Genomic DNA, 24,288 nt, shown 5'->3' on the forward strand with positions numbered 1-24,288 from the left:
GGGAAGAGGGAAAAAAGTGAAGGAAAAAAGTTAAGACAAACAGGTGGCCAACAAGGGGTTCTGGGTGAGTTTGATGCTGACTCACCTGGGGTGATCGAGAAGCGTTCCGCCTGCCACCTCTACTCCCAGACGGACCCCCCAGCACCGATCAGACGTGTGTCCTCTCCGACCACAGTTGGTGCAGGGAAGGCCTCCTCCTCCGGTACCCCTCGGCACAGCCCCTCCCAACTCCATCGGAATGGGAGCGGAGGGGCTGGGCGGTGAAACGCACAGGACCCTCTCCGAACGCCCGCGGGCAGCCAGCAGATTGTCCAGTCGAATAGACATGTCTATCAGCTCATCCAGTGACAGAGCGGTGTCCCGACACGCTAACTCCCTGCAGACGTCCTCCCGGAGACTACACCTGTAGTGGTCAATAAGGGCCCTGTCGTTCCACCCAGATCCTGCTGCCAAGGTCCGGAACTCCAGCGCGTAATCCTGGGCGCGCCTCCTCTCCTGCCTGAGATGGAAAAGTCGTTCTCCCACCGCTCGGCCGTCTGGAGGGTGATCAAACACGGCACGGAAGCGGCTAGAAAACTCTGGGTAGTACTCCCGTGCTGAGTCTGGGCCATTCCAGACTGCATTGGCCCACTCCAGAGCACGACCCGTGAGGCAGGAGATGAGGACACTCACCCTCTCCGCTCCCGAGGGAGTAGGTCTGACGGTGACCAGGTACAGCTCCAGCTGAAGTAAAAACCCCTGGCAACCTGCCGCCGCTCCATCATAAGCACTTGGTAGCGTCAGACGGAGGGTGCTGGAGTCGGGAGATGGGGAGTCCGGAGCCGGGGGTGCCGAAGGTGGAGAGAGGAGACCACTCCTCTCCCATCGGTCCATTCTCTCCATTACTTGATCCATCGCAGATCCGATCCAATGGAGGACGGTGGTGTGGTGAAGAATCCATTCCTCCATCGATGGGAGAGGGTTGGTTGCTGCTCCTGCTGACTCCATTCAATTTAGGTGTGGGATTCTGTAACAATCCGGGTGTCGTGGGTGTGGAGTCAAAGGCAGGAGACAGAGAGTACAATGCTGTGCTCTTTAATGCACTAAAAACACACCTGAGGGTGCTAACAATGATCACGGCCCCAAAACACAGGGAATGTCAAAATGACGATTCAAAAAAGGCACGACTAGGAACTAACACGTTCCTCTGATACAGAGCAGAAGGTTACAAAGAATAATCCCGCACAACAACCAGGCGGGCCGGCTGTCTAATAAAGACAAACTAATCATACACACAGGTGCTACCAATAAACATACAAGGAGGGGGAGAAAAGACAAACAGTGGCAGCTAATAGGCCGGTGACGACGACCGCCGAGCGCCACCCGACCGGGAAGGGAAACCACCCTCAGTCGGACTCGTGACAATGCATATATGATGAAGAGAGTAGCAGTAGCGTAAAAGAGGGGTTGGCGGGTGGTGGGTGGCGGGACACAATGCAGATACCCCGGGTAGCCAATGTGTGGGCGCACTGGTTGGTCGGGCCAATTTAGGTAGTATGTACATGAATGTGTAGTTAAAGTGACTATGCATATATGATAAACAGAGAGTAGCAGCAGTGTAAAAGAGGGGTTGGGGGGCACACAATGCAAATAGTCCAGGTAGCCATTTGATTACCTGTTCAGGAATCTTATGGCTTGGGGGTCAAACTGTTGAGAAGCCTTTTTGTCCTAGACTTGGCACTCCGGTACTGCTTGCCATGCGGTAGTAGAGAGAACAGTCTGTGCCTGGGGTGGCTGGGGTCTTTGACAATTTTTAGGGCCTTCCTCTGACACCGCCTGGTGTAGAGTTCCTGGATAGCAGTAAGGCTATAGGAATAGTAATGCTATGGTAGGAACATAGGCAGCAATAGAGGGTAATGGCATATATACAGCGATAAGATATTAACAAAGGGCTAACAGGGGCTATGTACAGGGGCTAGGCTAACCGAACACAACATAGGAACCAGGCCGACAAGCATTAACAGTTAGCATGCTAGGCTAGTAGGCCAAAGTCAATGGGTTACTACACAGTAGAGCTACTAGCATTGGCTAGTGGGGCTAGCATAGTACACAATATGGCTGTATAGACAAAAGCAGTTAGCAGTAGCGTGCTAAATCAAATTGTATTTGCGCCAAATATAACAGGTGCAGACTTTCATCATGAAATGCTTCCTTACGAGCCCTTTCCCAACAATGCAGAGTTAAAAAGTAATGAAAATGTGCTAAATAAAAATAGGAAATAGTAATACCACAAAATAACAATAACAAGGCTATATAAAAGGAGTACCACTACCGAGTCAATGTGCAGGGGTACGAGGTCATTGAGGTAATATCTACATGTAGTTAGGGGTAAAAGTGACTAGGCAATCAGGACAATTAACAGAGTACGAGCAGTGTATGTTAAAGTGTGTCTATATATATATATATATATATATATATATATTTGTGTGTGTGTGTGTGCATGCGTGCGTGCATGTGTGTGTGTGTGGCGTCAATATGCGTGTGTGTTTTGTGTGAGCGTATGTTTGTGTGTTTGTTTGTGTTGGAGTGTCAATGTAGTATGTGTGAGTGTGTGGGTAGATTCCAGTGAGTACACATTGAGTCATTGCAAGTGCAAAAAAAAGGGGATCAATGCAAATAGTCCAGGTAGCCAGTCTTAGGTAGAAGCTGTTCAGGAGCCTTTTGATCTTAGATTGTGCTCCAGTATCGCTTGCCATGCGGTAGCAGAGAGAACAGTCTCTGACTTGGGGGGACTGAAGTCTTTCACCATTTTTAGGGCCTTCATCTGACATTGTCTGGTATTAAGGTCCTGGATGACAGGGAGCTCGGCCCCAGTGAAGTACTGGGCCATACGCACTACCCTCTGTAGGTCTTTACGGTCAGATGCCAAGCAGTTGCCATACCAAGCAGTGATGCAGCCAGTCAAGATGGTCTCAATGGTGCAGCTGTAGAACTTTTTGAGGATCTGAGTGCCCATGCCAAATCTTCTCAGCCTCCTGGGCGAAGAAACGTTGTTGTGCCCTCTTCACGACTGTATTGATGTGTTTGGACCATGATAGGTCCTTAGTAATGTGGAAACTAAGGCCAAGGGAAGGGTGCCTATTGAAAGAGTCCCACAGTTTCTGGCTCTAACTCCCAGGGTTAGATAGAGGGTTAAAGTCTGAAGGGTTTTTGTGTGTGTTTGTGTGTGCACTACAAAGGGAGTACGGTGCCATTTGGGACATAAACACTCAACCCTCTGTCTGTTGTCCACAGGTCAGAGGTGAAAGCCAGGCAGGATGTGAAACCAGACATTTGCCAGCCTCCGTTCACCGACTACCGGCAGCCCCCCGTCGACTACCGGCACCCTCCAGTGACTGATTACCGGCAGCCGCCCACACTGGACTACCGGCACCCTCCTCCCCTCATCGACTACAGACAGCACTCGACATCACTCGCTGCACAGTTCCCTCTAGCACAATTTCCCCCAGACTTCCGACCACAGGTAAGACTGAATATCCCAGACTTCCCTACTACAGTACACACCATACCAAAGCCCAGAATTAGCACAGAATGCCATAGCACAAACAACACTCAAAAACTGCACAGCTTCCACTGGCACAGTTCCCCCAGACTTCAGACCACAGGTAAGACTACTACACATCAACGTTAAGACTATAAATGCCAGAATCCCCTCTTAGGGATATAGAGACGCTAGCGTCTCTTGTGGCCAATAGCCTGGGGAAATGCAGAGCTCCAAATTCAAATAGTACGAGATAAAACTCAAACTTTCATTAAATCACACATGCAGGGTACTCAATTAAAGCTACAGGATTTTAAAAATCCTTTTCGGCGAAAGCATGAGAACCACCTGAACGAGATATAAACAAAAGAATTAGCATAGCCGGCACTACACAAAACGCTGAAATAAAATATAAAACATGCATTACCTTTGACGAGCTTCTTTGTTGGCACTCCAATATGTCCCATAAACATCACAATTGGTCCTTTTTTTCGATTAAATCCGTCCATGTATACCCAAAATATCCATTTATAAAGCTCGTCTGATCCAGAAAAAAACAGCTTTCCAAAACGCAACGTCATTACAAAAAAATGCAAAAGTTGCCTATGAACTTTGCCAAAATATTTCAAACTACTTTTGTAATCCAACTTTAGGTATTTGTAAACGTTAATAATCAATCAAATTGTTGACAGGGCGATCTGTATTCAATAGCATCAAGTCAACAATACATGGACGATTTTCTCTCTTTCATAACTATCCACAGTGTAACCTCTGCCAGGAAGTGCCTCTTCTTCATTTCACCAAAGATTAACTTCAACCCAATTCCAAAGACTGGTGACATCCTGTGGAAGTTGTAGGAACTGTAAACTGGGCGCTATCTAATTTCCCTTGCCATAGACAATACAGGGAACTGCCAGAGGGATTTTTTTTTCTGAACAGTTTTTCCTTGGGGTTTTGCCTGCTACACAAGTTCTGTTATAGTCACAGACATGATTTAACCAGTTTTAGAAACTGTTTTCTATCCACACATACTAATCATATGCATATACTATATTCCTGGCATGAGTAGCAGGACGTTGAAATTTTGCACGCTTTTTATCAAAAAGTAGAAATAATGCACCCTAACCTTTAAGAGGTTCAGACAACACTCAGTGGACAGTTGCATTTAGGGATTCACCCCAGACTTCAGACCACTGCCGATCCGAGTATCCCCTACTACACACCACAGGTAAGACAACACACCCCAGAATCCCATATTACAGACAAGTAAAACTACACATCCCAGACTACAGACAGATTATTGGTTGGCTATGTATTGGCTTTAATGAATGTTGGTTATTGGTTGTGTGTTGTTCACAGGACTTTGACTACTTCACGGTAGAGCTGGAGAAGAGTGTGAAGGGTTTTGGCTTCAGTATCCGTGGGGGGCGGGAGTACAAGTTGGATCTGTTTGTGCTGCGGCTCGCCGAGGATGGGCCGGCCATCCGCAATGGCAGAATGAGGGTAAGTGACATCACTTCTTGTCTTGTCTGCAATGCAGCCACATTATTTTCCATCTCAATAGTGATGCAGTACTTCATACAGTATGACCTCTCTATGCTCATCCTGTCCCATCCTTACTTTCTCTTTTTAATCGCTTTGTCTCTCCTCTCTAACTCTCCCTGTCTCTATTTCTATCTCTCCCCCACTCTCCCCCTCTCTCTCTTTATGTCTCTCTCAATCTATGTCACTGCCTCTTCCCTCTATCTCTCGCTCTCTCTCTCAGGTGGGGGATCAAATCATTGAGATAAATGGGGATAGTACCCGAGACATGACTCACGCCCGGGCAATCGAGCTGATCAAGGCAGGGGGGAGGTGGGTGAGACTGCTGCTGAAGAGAGGCACAGGACAGGTGCCTGAGTATGGTGGGTATCCACCAAACACACCTCTCATATTTATTTCTCTTTCTCGCGCTTTCCTTCTCTTGCTCTATCAATTTATCTCTCTCTTTAATAAAAAATTTCTCTCTCAGACTATCTTTTTGTTTCTGGGTGACTGTCTGTTTTTTGCTCTCGTTATTTTATTTTATTTTCTCTCTCTCTCTCTCTCTCTCACACATCACTGCAAATGTTACAACCATGATTAGGGCTGTTACGGCACAGTCACGAGTCATGACAGCAGTCAAATTTGACTTGAATGGTAGACTAGACTTCTCCAAAACTGTGCTCTGATGCAGCTAATGGTCATTAATAGCCTACCAAATGTGTTACAGTTTTTCTCAATTGCTAAAACACAATTTCTGAAACCTTACTCCATTTCCTGAAAACATTCAACACAAAACCTCATCTTCAAGCACTATTTACATAACCTTTGACTCCTCTCGCAAAATGAAATATTCGCCTCAAAACAGTTTTACCTGTGTTCAAAATCAAACATTGTTCTCAAATCATAAACAAAGTGATCAAAATGATATACACTCTAAAGCAGTCAGTAAACGATACACCGAAAAATAGAAAACACATTGTTCAAAAAATAAAATTCTCAGGGAGAAGTACATTTTTAATCTTAAAAAATATTCATATTTTTCCGTCATTGTCTTTTGATGAACAAAAACATGTTCTATCATAGTAGCTCTAATTGTATCAGAAATTACTACTCTGCTTGGCTCTTTGCAATTTACTTTTTTGTTCTTCCTCCTCCTTGTACCCCTATTTTTACAGTACTGTACCCTGCATCTCACAAACTTGTCCTTTGTCTCTGTGATACTGTAATTCTTGTGCTTTGTTGATATGAACCTGCAACCAGTCAAAATCTATTGAGCAGTCAGTACTGTTAATAAATTGAAAGCACAATGTTCAGGGCCATACAATTTGTCCATTGTACAGTATACAGCCTACAATGCACTGTACTACAGTATACAATACTAAAAGGGACAACAATCAAAAGAGTAAACATGTGATCAATGTGCTTCTTCTTGTCTTTGGGCTGGGTCAGGCCAGAGCACTTCATCGACATCACAAGCAATATTGTCCCTCCTGAGGCAACGGGGGAAGAAGCCTCTTGTGTGCCGTATCCAGCCCTGACATGATTCCTCATTTATATCACCACAGGCTAAATCCATGGCTTGCAGCAGATTTACTCTAGTGCAGGGTTGTCTATCATACACTTTCCATCTCCAAGAGGAGAAAAACTCCTCAATCGGATTCAGGAAAGGCGAGTATGGAGGGAGGTACAAGTTCATAAACTGCCCATTGATGTTAAACCATTCCCTTACCTGAGCAGCTCGGTGGAAACTGACATTGTCCCACAAAGGTGGGAATGGGATTCTCATTTAGCTCTTGACCCTGCTGCTCTTGAACATGCTGCTCAAATAAAATATATCTTAGATTGGCAATTAATCTTAGAAGGTGCTGGGTGTTACAGTGGGGAGAACAAGTATTTGATACACTGCCGATTTTGCAGGTTTTCCTATTTTACAAAGCATGTAGAGGTCTGTAATTTTTATAATAGGTACACATCATCTGTGAAAGACGGGAAATCCAGAAAATCACAGGTATCTCATCACCTACCAACCAGTAAGAATTCCGGCTCTCACAGACCTGTTCGTTTTTCTTTAAGAAGCACTCCTGTTCTCCACTCATTACCTGTTTTAACTGCACCTGTTTGAACTCGTTACCTGTATGAAAGACACCTGTCCACACACTCAATCAAACAGACTCCATCCTCTCCACAATGGCCAAGACCAGAGAGCTACAGTATGTAAGGACATCAGGGATAAAATTGTAGACCTGCACAAGGCTGGGATGGGCTACAGGACAATAGGCAAGCAAAGAAAACCATTAGTAACACACTACGCCGTCATGGATTAAAATCCTGCAGCGCATGCAACGTCCCCCTGCTCAAGCCAGCGCATGTCCAGGCCCATCTGAAGTTTGCCAATAACCATCTGGATGATACAGAGGAGGAATGGGAGAAGGTAATGTGGTCTGATGAGATGAAAATAGAGCTTTTTGGTCTAAACTCCACTCGCCGTGTTTGGAGGAAGAAGAAGGATGAGTACAACCCTAAGAACACCATCCCAACCATGAAGCATGGAGGTGGAAACATCATTCTTGGGGATGCTTTTCTGCAAAGGGGACAGGACGACTGCACCGTATTGAGGGGAGGATGGATGGGGCCATGTATCGCAAGATCTTGGCCAACAACCTCCTTCCCTCAGTAAGAGCATTGAAGATGGGTTGTGGCTGGGTCTTCCAGCATGACAACGCCCAAAATACACAGCCAGGGCAACTAAGGAGTAGCTCCGTAAGAAGAATCTCAAGGTCCTGGAGTGGCCTAGCCAGTCTCCAGACCTGAACCCAATAGAAAGTCTTTGGAGGGAGCTGAAAGTCCATATTGCCCAGCGACATCCCCGAAACCTGAAGGATCTGGAGATGGTCTGTATGGAGGAGTGGGCCAAAATCCCTGCTGCAGTGTGTGCAAACTTTGTCAAGAACTACAGGAAACATATGATCTCTGTAATTGCAAACAAAGGTTTCTGTACCAAATATTAAGTTCTGCTTTTCTGATGAATCAAATACTTAGGTCATGCAATAAAATGCAAATTGATTACTTAAAAATCATACAATGTGATTTTCTGGATTTTTGTTTCAGATTCTGTCTCTCACAGTTGAAGTGTACCTATGATAAAAAATTACAGACCTCTACATGCTTTGTAAGTAGGAAAACCTGCAAAATCGGCAGTGTAATACTTGTTCTCTCCTGACTGCATAATTAGCTAAATGAGTCTAGGCAACTGAGAACTTTGTTCAGCCAATGGGTTTTAGTGTTTTAGCAATTGAGAAAAACTGTAACAGTCAGTCGCTAATGGCCTGGAACTCAGCGCTCTATTTTCCCTCAATGCAAATGCTATCAAAAATCTGATCAAACACTTCATGAGAGCCCTGCATTCAGAGTTTGAGTAGAAGAGGATTAGCTCTTGCACAGGGAGAGCCAGCTCCTCATAGCTGGTTGATGCATAGAATGAAATAAGTGTTCCTTTAAGCCCATGTTACGCAACATTTTAATAGGCTATGCTATGCAAATGCATGAGAAAACTGTTTTGGTGGCCTCTATTTCAAAGAGGAGGATCTCATAAGCTTTGTATAGGCTAGCCCTACTATGTTTATTTCTCAACTTTTCCTAATTTTAAGCACATTGCTTCACTTTACAACCGGAGGAGCCTACCTGGCTGGAAGGAAAATGAACCTTGGGAAAAGAGTCCTCCATTCGCTATTTAAGTGCATTACAGATGGTCTTTAACAGGTGCATAAAAATGGCCCATTCTAAATCAAAACTAATTTCACACATATTATTTAGTATATGTAAAGAAAAGATTAAATTGAGAAAAGTCTGATGGCTGAGAATATTATCAAGTGCTTGTCAAATTGTGAATGATAGACAGATGAAGTGTGTGCAGCCTGCACAAGAAGCAGAGCAGAGCGCACACACCTCATTAGTCTTTCATTAACAACTAGGCTTTTCTTGCGTCTTTTTTCAAATCATCATTGGAGTAGACCAAAGCACAGCGTCGTGTGAATCCATTCTTTTATTGAATGACGAAAAAACACAAAGAACACTTAAAAAATAAATAAATGAATGTGACGCTATGACAACTAGTGCAGACACAGGCAACTACACATAAACAATAACCCACGAACCACAATACAAAACAGGCTATCTAAATATGGTTCCCAATGAGAGACAACGACAAACACCTGCCACTGATTGAGAACCATATCAGGCCAAAACACATAGAAACAGACTAACTAGACATGCAACATAGAATGCCCACTCATATCACACCCTGACCAAACAAAACAGAAACAAACAACACAAATAATGGTCAGAGTGTGACACATACAGTTGCATAAATAACTCTGAATTAAGCATATAGGAGAAACTGTTTCAAATGATCACTTTGTTAACTTCTCAACACAGAATAGCCGCATGTGCGCACTCCATCAGAAATCATTAAAAAAATATTTCCCTTCTATTTTATTCAGCTATTTTCAGTTGTATTCTTCTTACCATAAAATAATATAAGTAATGCTACGGGAATTATAAGCAAATCTTATCTGCTAAATGTTAGGCCCTGAAACCACAGCTATATGGCATAGCCAGATCAGGGCCTAAGATAAGGACAACTCAGAATATGCTAGTCTGTTCTTCTGAAATAGGCTACATTTTCTTCATATCATGTTTCTTTAGACCTGCTTAAAATATATAATTTATTGCGATGGTGTTGGCTATATTAAATGCATTTATGAGACTTTTTCAAATGTAGATTTTCCAAACGATCTTCATCAGTGGCTTGTAGGTTATGCGTGGAAGCCCGGAGATGCTAAAAGTGTTTATGTTAATTAGTGGTCAATTACCGTGAGACCGGCAGTTATTTGCATGACAGTTACTGGCTGACAAAATTGTATGACCGCCACAGCCCTAACCATGATGTTTGCTATTTACATACCTCACATTTTTTATAACTACCTGCTCTTACTGCTGCTGCTCTGTGGAACCTGAAATACACATTAACTGATACAACAAAAGCTTTAGCTAATTCAATCTGCTTCCATAACCCGACATTCAAACAGCATCTACTTTACGTCTGATCTTTTGTCAATATTCTTCTGTCCTCTGTATTTCTCTCAAGTATAACCAGTGCCCAGTCTTCTGCCGATGCTTTCTGCATAATCAAACTATACTTTGTGAGCTAACAGTTGTGAAAGGGTCTATTTTTAACCCCTGCTTTAACTCTAATGATTGGTATAGGCTTTTACTCCCCTTCCCTTAGGAATGGTACCTTCCAACCTCTCCATGTGCATGAAAAGTGACACGCTAAGTTCCCCCTATTTCTTCCTAATGGGCCACTCTAAAGACACGGTTCGTGAAAATCTGCATGTCTTTCTCTCCATTCTGACTCTAATTTAAACCTGTGTGTGTGTTTGTGTGCGTGCGTGCGTGTGTGAGTTTGTGGGCATGTATCCTACAGTGGGGCAAATAGTCAGCCACCAATTGTGCAAGTTCTCCCACTTAAAAAGATGAGAGAGGCTTGTAATTTTCATCATAGGTACACTTCAACTATGACAGGTCTACAATTTTGTTTCTGGTGTCCTTTGACAGCTCTTTGGTCTTGGCCATAGTGGAGTTTGGGGTGTGACTGTTTGAGGTTGTGGACAGGTGTCTTTTATACTGATAACAAGTTCAAACAGGTGCCATTAATACAGGTAACGAGTGAAGGACAGATGAGCCTCTTAATGAAGTCTGTGAGAGCCAGAAAGCCAGAAATCTTGCTTGTTTGTAGGTGACCAAATACTTATTTTCCACCATAATTTGCAAATAAATTCATTAAAAATCCTACAATGTGATTTTCTGGATTTTTTTTTCTCTCATTTTGTCTGTCATAGTTGAAGTGTACCTATGATGAAAATTACAGGCCTCTCTCATCTTTTTAAGTGGGTGGCTGACTAAATATTTTTTTGCCCCACTGTATGTGTGTGCATGCTGTCATGTGTGCATATATCCTACATGTGTGTGTCTGTCACTGCATGTGTCTGTATCAGTGTGTATGGTAAGATCTGTTTTTTTCTGTTGAGACAATCAGGCTTGTGCTTGGTTCTGTTGGTCTCAGTAGAAAAAACAATCAGGTCTGAAGAGGACCACCACCACGGTTGAGTGTGCAGTGAAGTGCACTCTCAGTAGCGTGAAACTGCTCTCAGTGTTGGCCAGGGCCGTCCTCACATATGCACACACACCTCTTCACTCACAGAAAGTTACTCTTGTCACACACAATGTGCATCCCAAATGGCACCCGTATTCCCCCATAGGGCTCTGGTAAAAAAAAGTAGTGCATTATATAGGGGATAGGGTGCAATTTGGGACGCTGACATAATGATCTATATCTTTATAGTCCTGACTGTCCTGGTGATGATATTGTAGCTGTATGTGTGTGAACAGAGATCTGGGTGTGGATGAAGTTATATATCCTATCATTATCTATTCATAGGCAAAACGATCAGCTTTGTAGGTGTGTGTGCGTGTGTGTGTGTGTGTGTGTGTGTGTGCACTTGCCTGCATGTGTGTGTGCTTGTCACTGCGTATCAACCTGTAGTGTGTGTCTCCTCCTCTTTCAGTAGACAGTGCCCCCCTCTGGGAGGCCATTCCTCCAGCCCTCTCTGCCCTGCAGGAAGTGACCCTTGACCCCCAGCAGCCGTCCACCTCATCTTTCTCATCCCATCCAGCCTTCACCCCAAACTCCCCCCACCAGCTCCTTCTAGAGGCCACACCGCGTATGGCAGCCCATTCTCCAGACCCCAGCGCCACAAAATTGGCTATAGGTGGCAAGTGCACCCAGCCCAGGGGCACCGTCCGTGGGCAAAGAACCCTGCAGTGGCCTGAGGAGTTGGAGGAGGGGCCCCGAGAGCCCCAACCTCTGCCGCGGCCCTCCAAAGCTAGATGGAGGTCTGCGGAGAGGAGAGAGAGCAGCAGCACCCACCCATGCAGGATCAAAACACCGCCGCATGGCCCTGGGACTCTTCCTACCTGAGTGTGAGTCTGAACGGAGGCAGTTGGGTCCGTGGGGAGGGACGTGTGAACCTACAGGAGGGGTTTGAGCTGAGAGGTCTCCAGCCAAGGGATGAGGAAGGGGCTCTGCCGCCTCCCCTCAAACCATGGATGGCCCTGCAGGCAGGAGTGCAGCCGCCTTCCTAGGTCCCTGGAACCCCCATGGGGGTGACAGACTCTCCGGCACCCTGAGGTCCTGGACTTACACTGTCAGCAGGGAAAATGGATCCGGATCAGACTGGTTTACATTGGATCCTACTGGATTCTGACTGGGTTGGACTGGCTAGCTGTACATAGGCACCCAAGTCCTACGTACCACTCACACCATCAGATGCCAGAGGGATCTTTTATTCTCTCTCTCTCTCACTCTTTGAAATCAAAACGTTTTTTTTCTTCTTGTTGTTCCCTCTTTCAAGATGATTATAACCATCACCTTCAAAACCAAAGGACATTTTACAGCTGGTGTGTGTAAACAAAAAGAGGACTCGCTCAACTCAACACTTTAGTCCAGGTAGCCATTTTGAAACCTGATGATACAAATCCCATTGCTATCCCACTAGGCTCTTTGGGTCTGGGCAAGGTGAGCTATCGACATGTTCCTAGTTTCACCAGTCATCAGACCTACAATGGATGGTCAGTTTCAACCACTGATGGGATGACACTTATCTAAAGAGAGATTGGAATATTGAGGTCGTTTGCCTATCGTTTAACTTTCTGTGCAATGGAGAGAATGATGAGATTATAGAACTGAGGGAGACGGAGGGAGGGATGTTAATTTAAAATCCTTCTGAAAGGTGAACCTTTTTGGACAGAGCTCAGTCGACAGACATCATACATGCCTATTGATATATCGTACATACTGTAAATGTACAAATGTGAAAAATGTGTACATTTGGTCATCTCCTAAAAATATGCCTAGTGTATTTTTTATGCATTGTTGTAGGTACATTTTAGAAGAACATTAAAAAAAATATATCGGGACCATATTTTAAGATTCATATTTCCATGGCCTTTTATTATATACTACATATTAAAGACTCTGTGTGGAGTCAGCTGACAAGGGAATAGAGTGATGCAGGTCACATACCCCTGTTCAAACTTTACGTGCATAAACCAATGGTTGCGTGCCACGTCATCGACTGTGTCATTGACTGACAGATTGCTGTAGCATATGATGCAGTTAGCTGATACGTAAAATAAAAATCCAGGCATTGTAAAATCTGATGTCAGCAATGCCTGGACAGAGGAATCTGCCCTCAGTGTTCTTGTGCATGAACCACCATCATCAAACAGGGACTCAAAATTCTTCTAGAAGTAGAATATAGAGCTGACATCCTCACTGGGTATAGGTAACTGCCTAAATAAAGGAAACACCAACATAACGTGTCTTAATAGGGCATTGGGCCACGACGAGCCAGAACAGCTTCAATGCACATTGGCATAGATTCCACCAGAAATTCCATAATTTGGTGTTTTGTTGATGTTGGTGGAAAATGCTGTGTCAGGCATCGCTCTGGAATCTCTCACAAGTGTTCAATTGGGTTGACATCTGGTGACTAAGATGGCCATGACATATGGTTTACATCATTATCATGATCATCAAACCATTCAGTGACCACTCGTGCCCTGATGATGGGCCAAATGGCCAAAATACTGGCCTGCCCAACATTTTTATACATGACAATTAGCATAATGGGATGTTAACTGCTTAATTAACTCAGGAACCACACCTGTGTGGAAGCACCTGTTTTCTATATACTTTGTATCCCTCATTTACTCTAGTGTTTTCATTATTTCGCAGTTACCTGTAGCTAACAGTTGTGTATTTGCGTAATTTACTAAAAATTGTCCATTACCGAGTCAAATGGAACGTTCAAGGTGTTTAAATCCAATTGTTTAGGAACTCTGTGAGTCATAATATACAACGTTTATCAATCATGCAATCAGTCATGTTCATAGAAATAAACAATCTTGATTATATTTCTATTGGCATGTTTAGATGGGCTATGTATCAGCAGCACTTGAAACAGAGAACTCTAGCTGCCCATTCTATATTTCCCATGTCTATGCCTTTTACTGTGCTACATGAACCACACCACTGTGGGAGGGGAGGCATATGAGTCATTGAGGAGCAGAAGGATACATGGGATATGAGGTGGGGCGGGAGTGCCTTAGTGAAAGTAGAGCAGAGCTGTTAACCTGGCAATCGCTAGCGGGGTTTTTTGCATGAGTGAACAGAATGCAAAACTGGTTTGAGAGATTACAGTTACAGTACAGTACACATATCAGACAGCACGCCATACAGTAAGTGGCTAGTGCGAAGGTGTAAGCCAATTGACGCTTTTTGGCTAACAGGGCCAGATTACATTTTGAAACATCCCAAATTCACAGTGCCACAAAATAATTATGAAAAGTCTGACTTCTATAGCCTACTGGCTTTGTCATCATCTCATGGGTGCCTATAAATACATTTTTTGAGTAAAGTGGACTTTGGGCTTTCCTATGGGGATGATGTATAGCTTGTAGCAGAGGCTAGCCGTAGACATGTAGAGCCCTCCATGTTTGCACCAAACATTAGGACTCATACAGTATTTCTCTCAATGCAGAATCACTAGACTGAGTGCAGTGTTCCAGTCCAGATGATAAACATGTAATTTCTATGTTTTTTTTTTTTTTTACTGAAACTGGTCGTGTTCCAGGCCACCCAATGCATTGCATCCACCAATGATTGTGTGCCACATTATAGACTGTGCAGTCGGGCATCAGATTGCTTTATCATAATATGTGGTTAGGTGACATGTTAAACACCTCTCCAGTCATTGTGAGATCTGGCATGTGTCTCCAATGTAGTCAGCGAGGAACGCGGACGATATCACTGAGCCTTCTGTGTATCACTTGAGGCTGTCCCCTGCCTGCCTGTTGTGAGTGATTTTGTATACAGAAAAAAGTTGACTAATGATAAATCTGAAGGATGACATGTTCATGCATCTACCATTAAGCTCAGTATACATGTGTCGTCTTAACCATGTATAATCCACCCTGTATAGCTGTATTCTTACAAAATATGGTTTACTGCACCATTGATACTGCAGTTTCAAAGACTGAAGTGAACAACTATTTTTATGAAAATGTGGCAGTACTGATATAACATTTTGGGGAAAAAAAGAAAAAAAATTGTTTACCTAAAGATATTCTGAAATACTGTAAAATAAACTCGACATGGTGTAAAGTACACCTTTTTGGATGTCTGTGTGGGTTTTTAATGTCTGAATGTGCTTAAAATTATAATGTATCAATTGTGTTCACTTTAAATTATCCATGTAATAATTGGCCCATAGACTGTTTAAAATGGATTGACCACATTGTGTTATGGAAGGATATGTCTCAAAGGCTCCATCTAATGCAGAAGACTTGAATGTATTGCATATAAACACAGATGGTCAGTTTTAAAAGATGCAGTCTCTAGGAGCTGTAAAAAGTTAAGTTCTAAATACATTGTACCATTTACTTTGGTTTAAATTTTACCATAACGTTGTAGAAATGTACTTTTAGTAGCATTGCGCACACTGTATTGTGTTTCTCCTCCTGTCCGCAAGATGGCGGTCCAAGCTGAATGAATGGCTGTTGGTCGTTTTTTAATTATTTTTAAATATTTTATTTTTGCATTTTCCAATTAAGAACATTCAAAACAAAAATGAAAAGATATTAGAAAACAATAAAACAAAGTGACAATAACCTTACAAGACAACAAATGAGTGTAAAAAATATATATATCTATATATACACACAAAAATACAATAAATAAAAGTCACAATGAAACATTGGATCATATGGTCACCTGCCATAGGCTACATATTATACATTAAGTGTGAAACATTACGTGAGGATTATTATATAAAGATTAAATCAATGTGATGTGAGGGGAGGGGAGATTCTCCATATAATCAATAAAAGTTTGCCAAATTCTGTAAAATGTCTCTAACTTATTCCTCAAGCAGTAACTGGTTTTCTCCAGTGGAATACAACTATTAACTTCTGATAGCCACATTGCAACTGGCAGGGGGGAATCCGATTTCCATTTCAAGGTCATACATTTCTTGGAAATTGCTAGCAATATTTCTGTTAACTTTATAGTATAGCTTTGTCTAAGATTGGAATTATTAAAGTTACCCAGTAGACAGACCTCCGGATCTAAAAGGAATGCAACCCCATGAATTGAGGATATGGTGTCGCATACCCCATGCCAGAAACCCCGTAATTTTGAACACTGCAAGTGAAATGGAGGAATGTTCCTTCATCTGAGCCACATCTAAAACATAGGGAGGAGAGAGTTCAACTGCAATCTAGATGGGGTGATGTAGAGCTGATGGAGGAAATTAAACTGGATCAGTCTGTATCTGGAGTTCAGTGTGGATGTAACACCATCCTTGCATAGTTCATCAAGATTAATACCCAGATCTTTTCCATCTAAGTCGGGGTTTATCAAACTCAGGCAGTGATAGTCATAAGAACATCGTAAACATGGGAAATTGGTCTTGAACAGTGGTTGGTCTGAATGGCAGAACACTTCAATAGGTGACATCTAAGGTAGGTTCCATTGTCCCTTGGGAGTCACCCTAATAAAATATCGTAGTTGTAAGTAACTAAAGAAGTTCCTGTTAGACAAGTGGTATTTCTGTTTCAGCTGTTCAAAAGACATAATAATTCCTTCCTCATAACAATGTTCCAGAAGAGTGATACCCTTATCAGACCATGGTCTAAAGTTACTATTCTGGAAAAACATAGGAATCATAGAGGGGTTTTAGGGGAAAGAAATCACTCTCATCTGAACAGCTCATGCCGTTTGCACCATGACAGGACTGTATGTATAATTAAAGGGTTGTCTGTGATGGTTTTTATATATTTCCTGTCCATTTGTAAAACAATTCTGCCCCAGTGTCATCATTTACCTCAAACTTTTCAATGTTTAACCATGAGGGAGAAGGACCATTGTCAAACCTCTGAGCTAGAAATCTAGACTGCGCAGCCCAGTAGTACATTCTGAAATTGGGGAGGTTTAAGCCCCCTTGACCATAATCAAGGGTCAGTTTATCCAGGCTAAACCTAGGGGTTTTGTTGTGCCAGATAAAAAGTCTGGTCAGCTTGTCGAGAGAGGAAAATAATGCTGCGGGAACAGGGATAGGGAGAGATTGAAACAAATATAGAATTATGGGCAGGACATTCATTTTAATTACATTATTCTACCCAGTAGGATGAGAGGCAAGTTCATACACAGGTCACCCTCCACCTTTTGCAACAAACTGGCCAGATTGAGTATATAGAGGTTGTTCAGGTTACCATCCACCATTATGCCCAATTATGTGAAGCCAATTGGCGATCATCTAAAAGGAAACTTATGCTTGATGGTCAAAGTCAGACAACGGTAAAATTTCACTTTCATCAAAGTTCCAGAGAAAGAACTATAGTACTGTAATACGATCTGTAGAAAGAGGGAATGTTCTGGGTTCGTTAGAAATAATATAAGGTTGTCCACAAAAAGTGATAACTTATGGTTATGGGGGCCCACCTCAATGCAATCCTAGCTTTAGGAGATTTGTAGAGTGACTTTATCAAAATTACAAACACAGTGCCTAAACCAAACTTTTCCAAGACGCAAAAGGGATATGGCCATTCAAACCTATTAAAGGCCTTTTTGGTGTTGAAGGAGACTGTGACAAGGTTTTTTGTTAGCAAGGTGAATTATGTCAAAGAACATTCTGAGATTATTGGAGGACAATCTATTAATTATGAAGCCAGTCTGATCTGGGTTGACCAACATGGGAAGACATGACTCCAGTCTCTTAGATAGGATCTTGGTGACCAGTTTACAATCTGTGTTAAGGGGAGAGATTGATCTGTAGGAGGCGCACTTTAGCGTGTTTTTCCCTTTCCTGTGAAGTACTGTAATCACTGCTTGAGAAAGGGATCTGGAAAGCGGTTGTCTTCCCCGGCTTTTTTAAGTTGCTCCTTAAGGTAGGGTACCAACAGCTCCTTAAATTCTTTATAGAACTCTGGAGGGAAACCATCCTCCCAAGGAGATTTATTAGAAGGTAAGGATTTAATGGCCTCCACAATTCATGGACTAAGAACTGTTCACTGAGGGGCTCTCTGTCTTCCTCTGATAAGCATGGGAGGTTGAGAGAGGAGAGAAAAGATGATCTCTGATAGATCATTTCTTGATTGGGAAGTGTAGAGGTCTTTAATATTTCTTAAAAGTATCATTAATTTAAGTAGGGTCAAAAAAATCTCTCTTTAGTAAGAGTTTCTATAACATTAATTGTCCTATTACTTTCCTCTGCTCAGTTGCCATGCCAATACTTTGCGCTTTCTCTTCAAGCTCGTAGTTACGCTGTTTTGATTTAGTGATGGCCCTCTCAACTTCATATGTGTTCAGAGTATTATATTTCAGTTTTTTTATTCACCAAAAGCCTGTATAGATCTTTAGTCAGGCCTCTTTGGTAGGTTCTCTCTAGCTCAGATATTTCAGATTCAAGGACATTCAGTTCAGCACCGTGTTTTCTCTTCAATCCTTTAGAATAGGAAATGATCTGTCCCCTCAGATAGGCTTCCGATGCGTCTCAAAGGATGAAACTTATGTAAATGTAAATGTAAATGTAATGAAACTGTCAGGAGCAGAGGGGTTGTTTGTCAAAGTAAAAATATTGATCTGCTCAGATCTGCTCAGGAGTGTAGAATTTAGTCTCCATCTACTGTATATGCTCTATTTACCTTGGTAGGAATGGAGATTGATAATACTAGAGGAGAATGGTCACTAAGCAATCTGGGGAGATAATCGGTATCTAACACTCTATGAAACAGTTGGGTTTATACTAAAAAGTTATCTATGCATGTGTGTATGTGTGTGTGAATAAAAGAGTAGTCCCTATCCTGTGGGTGCATCTGTCTCCAGATGTCTAGTAAATTGATATCCTTCATGATTGGCATGGTGAGCTTGGCGACTTTGGTAAGAAGGGAGGAATTATCAGAGGACCTATCATGAACTGTATCGAAACAAAAATGTAAAATCTCCTCCAGCCAGTAACCATCCTGGTGGTGCTTGAGCAACCTGAAGGAAGACATTCTGAATAAACATGTGATTATCAAAGTTAGGAGCATAAATATTCAAAAGGGTCCAAGACTCTGAAAACATATGCCCCTGCACCAAAACAAACCTGCCTGAGGGATCAGAGATGGTGTTGTTAACGCAGAAGGGGATGTGACTACTTATCAAAATTGCAGTTACTCTTGCTTTGGAGTTAAAAGAGGACACAAAAACTTGTCCTACCCAGTCCTTCTTTAGTTTATTGTAAAAACACAATGTCAGCCTTTAATTTCTTAAGTTATGTATACATTATTTTCCTCTTAATTGAGCTGTTAAGACCTTTCATGTTGAATGTGACATATTTTAGTGGATTAAGCATAGGTTGGATTTCAAATATATAACCGAATGGTAATCCCGCATATGTAAATAGTCAGGTAATGTTTAAACTTTATTTTTTAACTCTGAACTATGTGTCTCTTTCGGGAAGGAAACAACAATAAACATAGAATAAAAACAGAAAACACACCCACCCTGATTGTCAGACTAAAACCACATTCCCAACAATCAAACATGAAAACACTTGTAGAGAAACATTGTTGCTCGCTTTCCATCTTGCTTTACTAGCTAAACCTTGGCGTAAACTAAAACCTACGAGCTCTCTATGTTGAAAACAAACGTTGTAAATAAACATTTATGGCTGAATATTTTACTGTCCACAGTAAGGGCTGCTTGAGTCTCTTTTCAGGAGAGAAGAAACATAAATGGTAGGAAAGCAGTGGGCCTAAGCCTACTAATTTGTGGATATTGAAGTGGATATTGACTAAACCAAAATATACTATCCTATAAATGTAATAGAACTCACAATGGGGAAAAAAACTGTTGAAAATGTCCAAATCAACTGTAGCGACCTGATAACAGGGTAAACGGATCCAAATTCCAAGAAGACATCAGCAGTTCAGTACCAGGATCGCACAGATAAGAAAAAACAATAAACTGCATCTTATCCCACAGAAAGACCATTATGAATCAAACGCGGTTCAGTTCTTTGAGAAAAGTGAACACTTCTCCCGGTGTATCGAAGAGATTGCTTCGGCCATTGTACTGAACTTTCATCCACGCAGGGTGAATGAGGTAGCAGGTGATGTTCTTCTCCTTCATTACTTTGGTGGCAGATCTGTACTTCTTGCGATGTCTGGCGAGGTCCGCGCTCATATCTGGGAAAGGCTGACCCTCTTGTCATCGATGGTGATGTCCCCTTTGGCTCTTGCGAGTTGCAGTATCTTTTGTAACCGGTCCTGCGGCAGTATGTTTATGTCCTTTTAGATTAACTAACTTCAAAATAATGACTCGGGACGTCGGGTTTGATATGAAAGCTTCTTTTAGTAATAATACTTGTTCACGTTACATTTAACAACTTTAGATCCTACAGAGCAATGCAGGTAAGATGCTAGCGGAAAATCAGCTTAATCACTTTGCACCTGCACATAACTGGTGCGTTTTCTCTCTCATTCCTGTCGCAAGGCATTCTGGAACTTGCAGTCAAAAGCGTAATTCAATACAAACCAATACAATTACATATGTAAATAACTGTAAAGAAATATCTTTAGATACAGCTCAATGAATAAACTTAAACATTAACTCTGTAACACATTAAAGTTACAACATCCTCCCCCCCAATTAACAATTGTGTTCATCTAGATCTCTAGGCAGTATATCAGCTGAATAGGTCTCCTCAATAAAGTCCCTGAAGCAGTACGAACTGAACATGATCTAACTAGGCCATCTCGGCCTGGAAAGAGTTCCTCAATCTTTCCTAGTTTCCAGGTTTGTCTGGGTGTGTTATCCTCTCCAATGAGTACAACGTCACCTGCCTTCAGTGGGGTGGGCTGTGGTGTGTCACAGCGGTGTGCTGACTTTAGATCAAGCAAGTAGTCTCTTCGCCAACTGTTCCAGAAACTGTTCACAAGTCTCTGCCTGTACTTCCATCTGCGTGTCATTTCCCCCTTGTTTAACGTTGGGTGCTGTGTGTCAGCTGGAAATGGCTTTGGAGGCAAAGAGGTTAGTCTTTTACCCATCAGGAAATGTGCTGGGGTCAGGGGTTGTGGTTCATCCACCTCATTGTGCACGAAGGTCAGAGGCCTAGAATTTAGGATAGCTTCAACCTCTGTCAGGACTGTGCACATCTCTTCAAAATTAAGTGAAGCTCTCCCAAGAACCTTTCGCAGGCATGTTTTTACTGACCTGACGAGTCTTTCCCAGAATCCGCCCCACCAGGCTGCTCGCTCTGCGATGAACCTCCAGGTGATGCCCCTTTCTGAGAAGAACGCCAAGAGTTGGGGCTCTTCGATTGCCTTCCACAGCTCTTTCAAGTCCTGATCAGCTCTCTTGAACGTTTTTGCAATGTCTTAGTAGATTACCTTGCATAAATCCTCTCCTTGAGATGAATCTTTTTAGAGCTAACAGGAATGTCTCTGTTGATTGATCTGAGACCAGTTCCAAAAGCACTGCTCTGGTTACAGCACAAGTGAACAGTTCAACGTATGACTTCTTCACAGAATAATTTTCTTTCATGTAGAGCGGTCCTGCAAATTCCACACCTGTGACTTCGAATGGTGGGGATTCAGTTATTCTGTCTTTTAGTAAAGGGCGCAGTGACCTGCTGTCCGGCCCTTGCCTTGAATCTCTTGCACACTATACATCTTGCCACTGTGACCTTGACTAGCTGTCTAGCACTCAAGATCCAGTACCGCTCTCTGATTTGTACTAGAGTGTCTCTTGCTCCAGAAAGCATCACCTTCTCATGGTGGTACTGCATCAGCATTTCTGAGTATCTGGACTTATTGAGCAGAACCCATGGGTGCTGCTCTCTAAATGTGAAGTTGGACTCTTGCAGTCTTCCTCCTACACTGAGCAGTTCGTGATCGTCCAGGAAAGGTTTCAGTTCTCTGATTTTACATTCATTGTTTAGGCTTTTTCCTGCCGTCAGTAGATTGATCTCCTGTCCAAAACTCTGTTGTTGTGTTACCTTAATCCAGTACTTTTCTGCATCGAACAGTTCGTCAGCAGTCAGTTCACCTTGCATCTTTATGGTTGTACTTGCATCTTTATGGTGGTACGAGCATTGGCTATTAATCTCTTTATCCAGGCGGCAACTCTGAACACTCTTTTCAGTTTGCTGTACCTTTCAAGCTCCAACACAGGTTCAGTAATGTCTGTGCTGTTTGTTGCGAGTACAGTAACCTGGCAACTGGACGTGAGTTCTATATTCACCTCTTCCGGAACCTTGTTATCATCAGTCTCTTCGGACTGATTGGGTGATGTCAGAATTCTGGGTCCATTACACCATAGCTCGCTCTGTGTCAAGTTTTGAACAGTTTGTCCTCTTGTAGGGCAGTTCTGAACACCACTGTTGCCATTCTCGTGTCAGATCAGTTGGTAATTCTTCGTCCCAGCTGAGTCCCCTCTCCCACATCTCCTGGAACATGCACTTGATCCTGATGGGGAAGGGAGTTAAGAAACCAATAGGGTCGAAGATACGTGCAGACGACTGCAGAACACTTCTTTGTTTTCCTTTTGCCTTAGAATGCTCAGTAGCGGCCTGAGGTCAAACAAAGTCATCCGTTTCCGGCCTCCATACTAAACCTAAAACCTTCAGCACTAATCCTTGTGTTTGTAACGTCAACGGGCGGTCAGTTGTCGTACTCTCCTCCCATTTTGTTGTCAATTCAGGAGAATTGGTCATCCATTTGCAGAGGTCCATGCCTGCAATCGACAGCATTCGCTTTGCAGTTGTTGTCACAAGTTAAGCCTCTTCAACATTGCGTGAACTTGCAATAAAGTCATCTACATAGAGTGACTCTCTCAGTATCTCTACAACTTCTGGTTGTTCTGTTTCGTATTGTTTCAGGTGCTTCCTGATTGTAGCTGCTAGCAAAAAAGGACTTGGGGAAGCTCCAAATACCACTCTTTTCATTCTCAGCACACACAGGTCCTCTTCATTTTCTCCCCTTGGTGGGCCAGTGAGCCATAGAAATCTCACGGCGTCGCTGTCTCTCTCTGCTAGGGATATCTGCAGGAAAGATTTCTTGATGTCTGCCATGAATGCGATCTCATGTAGTCTGAACTTTATCAGAACGCTGAGCAGATCCGGATTCAGGTTCGGTCCTGTGAGTAGACAGTCATTGAGGGATGGACAGCCATCTTCATGGGACGAGGCATCAAACACCACTCTCAGTTTTGTTGTCACCTTATTTTCTCTGAGTACTGCATGGTGAGGTAAGTAGTATTTTACGTTGTCTGCACTTGATGCGTTGCCCTTGGGCACGTCCTCTGCCATATCTTGTTGTAAGTAGTCCTCTACTACTTCATTGTATCTGCTGTACAACGTCACATCCTTCTTCAGTCTTTTCTTCAGAACTTCAAACTGTTTCTTGGCGATTCTATAGTTGTCTTGGAGTTCTGGCATTTCTCGTTTCATGGCAACTCCACATGGTATCGCCCATCTTTAAAGGTGGTTGTTTCCTCGAACCTTTGTAGAGCCTCGTTTTCCTCTGGGTTCTGTGTTTTCTTGCTTAGAATAACCAGAGACTCAAGCTCCCAGAATGAGTTGGCATCACTCACCCGTGCTGGTAGTGGATTGACGTCCTGTTTCTTCGTTATCACTCGTTGTGCACGACACTTCAGCATGATAATGCGCTCTTTATAATCCTCCGTGCATGCAGTCTCTGCCTCCAATCCGTCCAATGACGTTAACTGTTCAAATCCACGATTGAGTTCAAACAAACTGTCCTCCTTAGCTGATAACAATTCCAACAATGTACTCAAGTGATCGGTATCCGGTTTTGACTGGGATATTTCCACGTCAATCTGATTCAAAAATCTGGGTTGTGGCGCCTCGAATGGTACCCCGCTTTCGTCTCATTCTTTCTGATTCACGTTCCTCCTCAGCCACTTCAGCCACTTCTTCATCGCAGCTCATATCCCGGTTTTCGGCACCAAATTTTAGATTAACTAACTTCAAAGTAATGACTCGGAAGTCGGGTTTGATATGAAAGTTTCTTTTAGTAACAATACTTGTTCACGTTACATTTAACAACTTTAGATATTA

At 42.8% G+C, this 24,288-nt stretch overlaps 1 protein-coding gene across 5 annotated transcripts in view; it reads left to right on the forward strand.

Annotated features, from left to right (window-relative positions):
• LOC135509743 (membrane-associated guanylate kinase, WW and PDZ domain-containing protein 2-like) overlaps positions 1-16,062 on the forward strand; it is a 314,746-nt gene extending 298,684 nt beyond the window's left edge. The window contains exons 19-23 of one of the 5 annotated variants that reach the window (XM_064930645.1): positions 3,274-3,502; positions 4,880-5,023; positions 5,286-5,424; positions 10,332-10,420; positions 11,674-11,826. In XM_064930645.1, coding sequence (XP_064786717.1) covers positions 3,274-3,502; positions 4,880-5,023; positions 5,286-5,424; positions 10,332-10,420; positions 11,674-11,730 — 658 coding nt within the window. In that variant the 3' untranslated portion in view covers positions 11,731-11,826. Of the gene's footprint in view, positions 1-3,273; positions 3,503-4,879; positions 5,024-5,285; positions 5,425-10,309; positions 10,421-11,670 lie in introns of all 5 variants that reach the window. The other 4 variants (XM_064930647.1, XM_064930646.1, XM_064930648.1 and 1 more) reach the window with 4 other exon arrangements.
• Positions 16,063-24,288: the final 8,226 nt, after the last annotated feature.

Source organism: Oncorhynchus masou, chromosome 22, assembly GCF_036934945.1.
Source record: "Oncorhynchus masou masou isolate Uvic2021 chromosome 22, UVic_Omas_1.1, whole genome shotgun sequence".
NCBI classification, from domain to species: domain Eukaryota; kingdom Metazoa; phylum Chordata; class Actinopteri; order Salmoniformes; family Salmonidae; genus Oncorhynchus; species Oncorhynchus masou.